This window comes from Perkinsus marinus (genome assembly GCF_000006405.1).
Source record: "Perkinsus marinus ATCC 50983 genomic scaffold scf_1104296953278, whole genome shotgun sequence".
Classification (NCBI taxonomy): Eukaryota; Perkinsozoa; order Perkinsida; family Perkinsidae; genus Perkinsus; species Perkinsus marinus.
Window position 1 is genome coordinate 1 of NW_003208525.1, and position 1,675 is coordinate 1,675.

At 55.8% G+C, this 1,675-nt stretch overlaps 1 protein-coding gene across 1 annotated transcript; it reads left to right on the forward strand.

The window, feature by feature from the left end:
- Nucleotides 1–78: 78 nt before the first annotated feature.
- On the forward strand, nucleotides 79–1,476 carry Pmar_PMAR009459 (hypothetical protein; the record flags this gene model as incomplete). Its single annotated transcript, XM_002776578.1, has 1 exon — nucleotides 79–1,476. The coding sequence occupies one exon, from the start codon at nucleotides 79–81 to the stop codon at nucleotides 1,474–1,476; it is 1,398 nt and encodes a 465-aa protein (XP_002776624.1).
- Between the last annotated feature and the right edge of the window lie 199 nt (nucleotides 1,477–1,675).

A 1,675-nucleotide genomic window follows, 5' to 3' on the forward strand; every position in this document is an offset into this window, starting at 1 on the left:
CTCCTCGAGATCTCAGCCTCGGAGTTCTTCAAGGCTCTACCCTTGACCGAAGAGTGCATACAGCAGTGCAGCATTCGGATGACGAAGAGGCCGGACCGTGATGTGGATGCAGATGCTTGGAGAAGCTATTACTTATTCGTCGCCAAGGCTTGCCAGGTCCTGGGGATCGCCATTGAACCTAGGGAGGTTCGGCAGCAGGTCCTGAAGGTCATGCTGGAGGCCTTCCCGGAGAAACGGATACAAGTGGCGTTTGAGAGGATATATGAAGACGATAAATGCGCGTCGATCGACGTCGCTGAGTTCGTGAAGGACGCGGCGGCTAAAGGCATGCGGTCTGTCCAGGCCTGGGCATTAGGGCATTGTCTGGGAGAGTTTCAGGAGGTGCTAGCATGCTATTTGGACGCGCCCCAGCTCAGTGAGGATATATTCGACGATATCATTCGCAGTGATGACCCACAGATCTCTCGGGGCATCCGGACGGCTGCGCTGGCGTTGGTCCGAAGGCTCATAGAATTGAACCCGGCAGAGACTGGGCGGCTCTTTATGGATGGCACTCTTGAATTGGAGGAGTCGACCGGGCCTGTTGTGAAGCTTGGGGACATTTCTGATGACCTCTACTGCGCATTTTTGTTGCCGCTGTTGAACCCAGACTCGTCGTGGCGGAACGCTGAGGGTCGGAGGAAGTTCTATCGCGCCCATGCGATGACCGGGCTGGAGCTGCTACTACGGACTGATCGTCAGTCGGGCGTCTCGAAGTTCCTACTTAGAGCTGATAAGGACGCTATACCGCTGGACCAGGCACGAGAGCTGTGCCAGAGGTACTCGAGCATTCAGGGCATGCTCTGCCTGTGTGAGAAGGCCGAGGACGATGATGGTGCTGTGACCACTGTACTGGACGCTCTAGCCAAGGCTCAGGAGGAGTCTCAGAAACTCGAGTTGGTCTCGCTAGCAGCGGATTATACCCTCAGGCGAGCGGAGAAGCTCCAGCCGGAGCAAATTTCTAAGCTTTGGATGCCCTGTTTGGCGATGGCATGTGACGACTTGCAGATTTCGGAGATGCTCCTACGCAAGGGGGGAGTATTGGATTTGGTCCCCGTGGGTCAGTCTATTGAGACGCTGCTTCGGAAGCGGCCGGGCCGACGAGTGGACGATGATGCCCTACGGAAGCCGCTGGTGAGCCTCTTGGGCGGTATTGGTTTTTCCTACTCATTGGCAGAGGCGACCGAAGATATATGCCGACAGGACGCTAGTAAGCTGTTCTCTGACTTGGTGTCTCGGCAGAGTCGTGCCCTCAGCGTGGGCTCGGTCCTCTGTCAAGGTTGTCAGAGGCCCCTGGTGGGTGAAGGGAATATCTCTGGCAAGGTCACCATTTTCGACTGTGGCCATACGTATCACGACAAGTGCTGCCAGCCCGAGCCTGACGAGATGAACCCGAGTCCAACACTGAGGGAGTGTAAACTGTGTCGGTGGGGGTAGTCACCATAAGACAGGATCCGCGTCCTTGGCTCTGTTGTACTATTGGTATTGAATCTTAATCCTGGCATCGACTGTAACATTCACCACACTGTGTGTCCATATCGCGCGTTTCTAAAGCCGTAGGGCTGCTCTTGTTGGGTTCGACAGTTGGGGGCGGTCCTCCTTGGCAGACAGGGTTACCCTCGGTGGTATCTTCTTT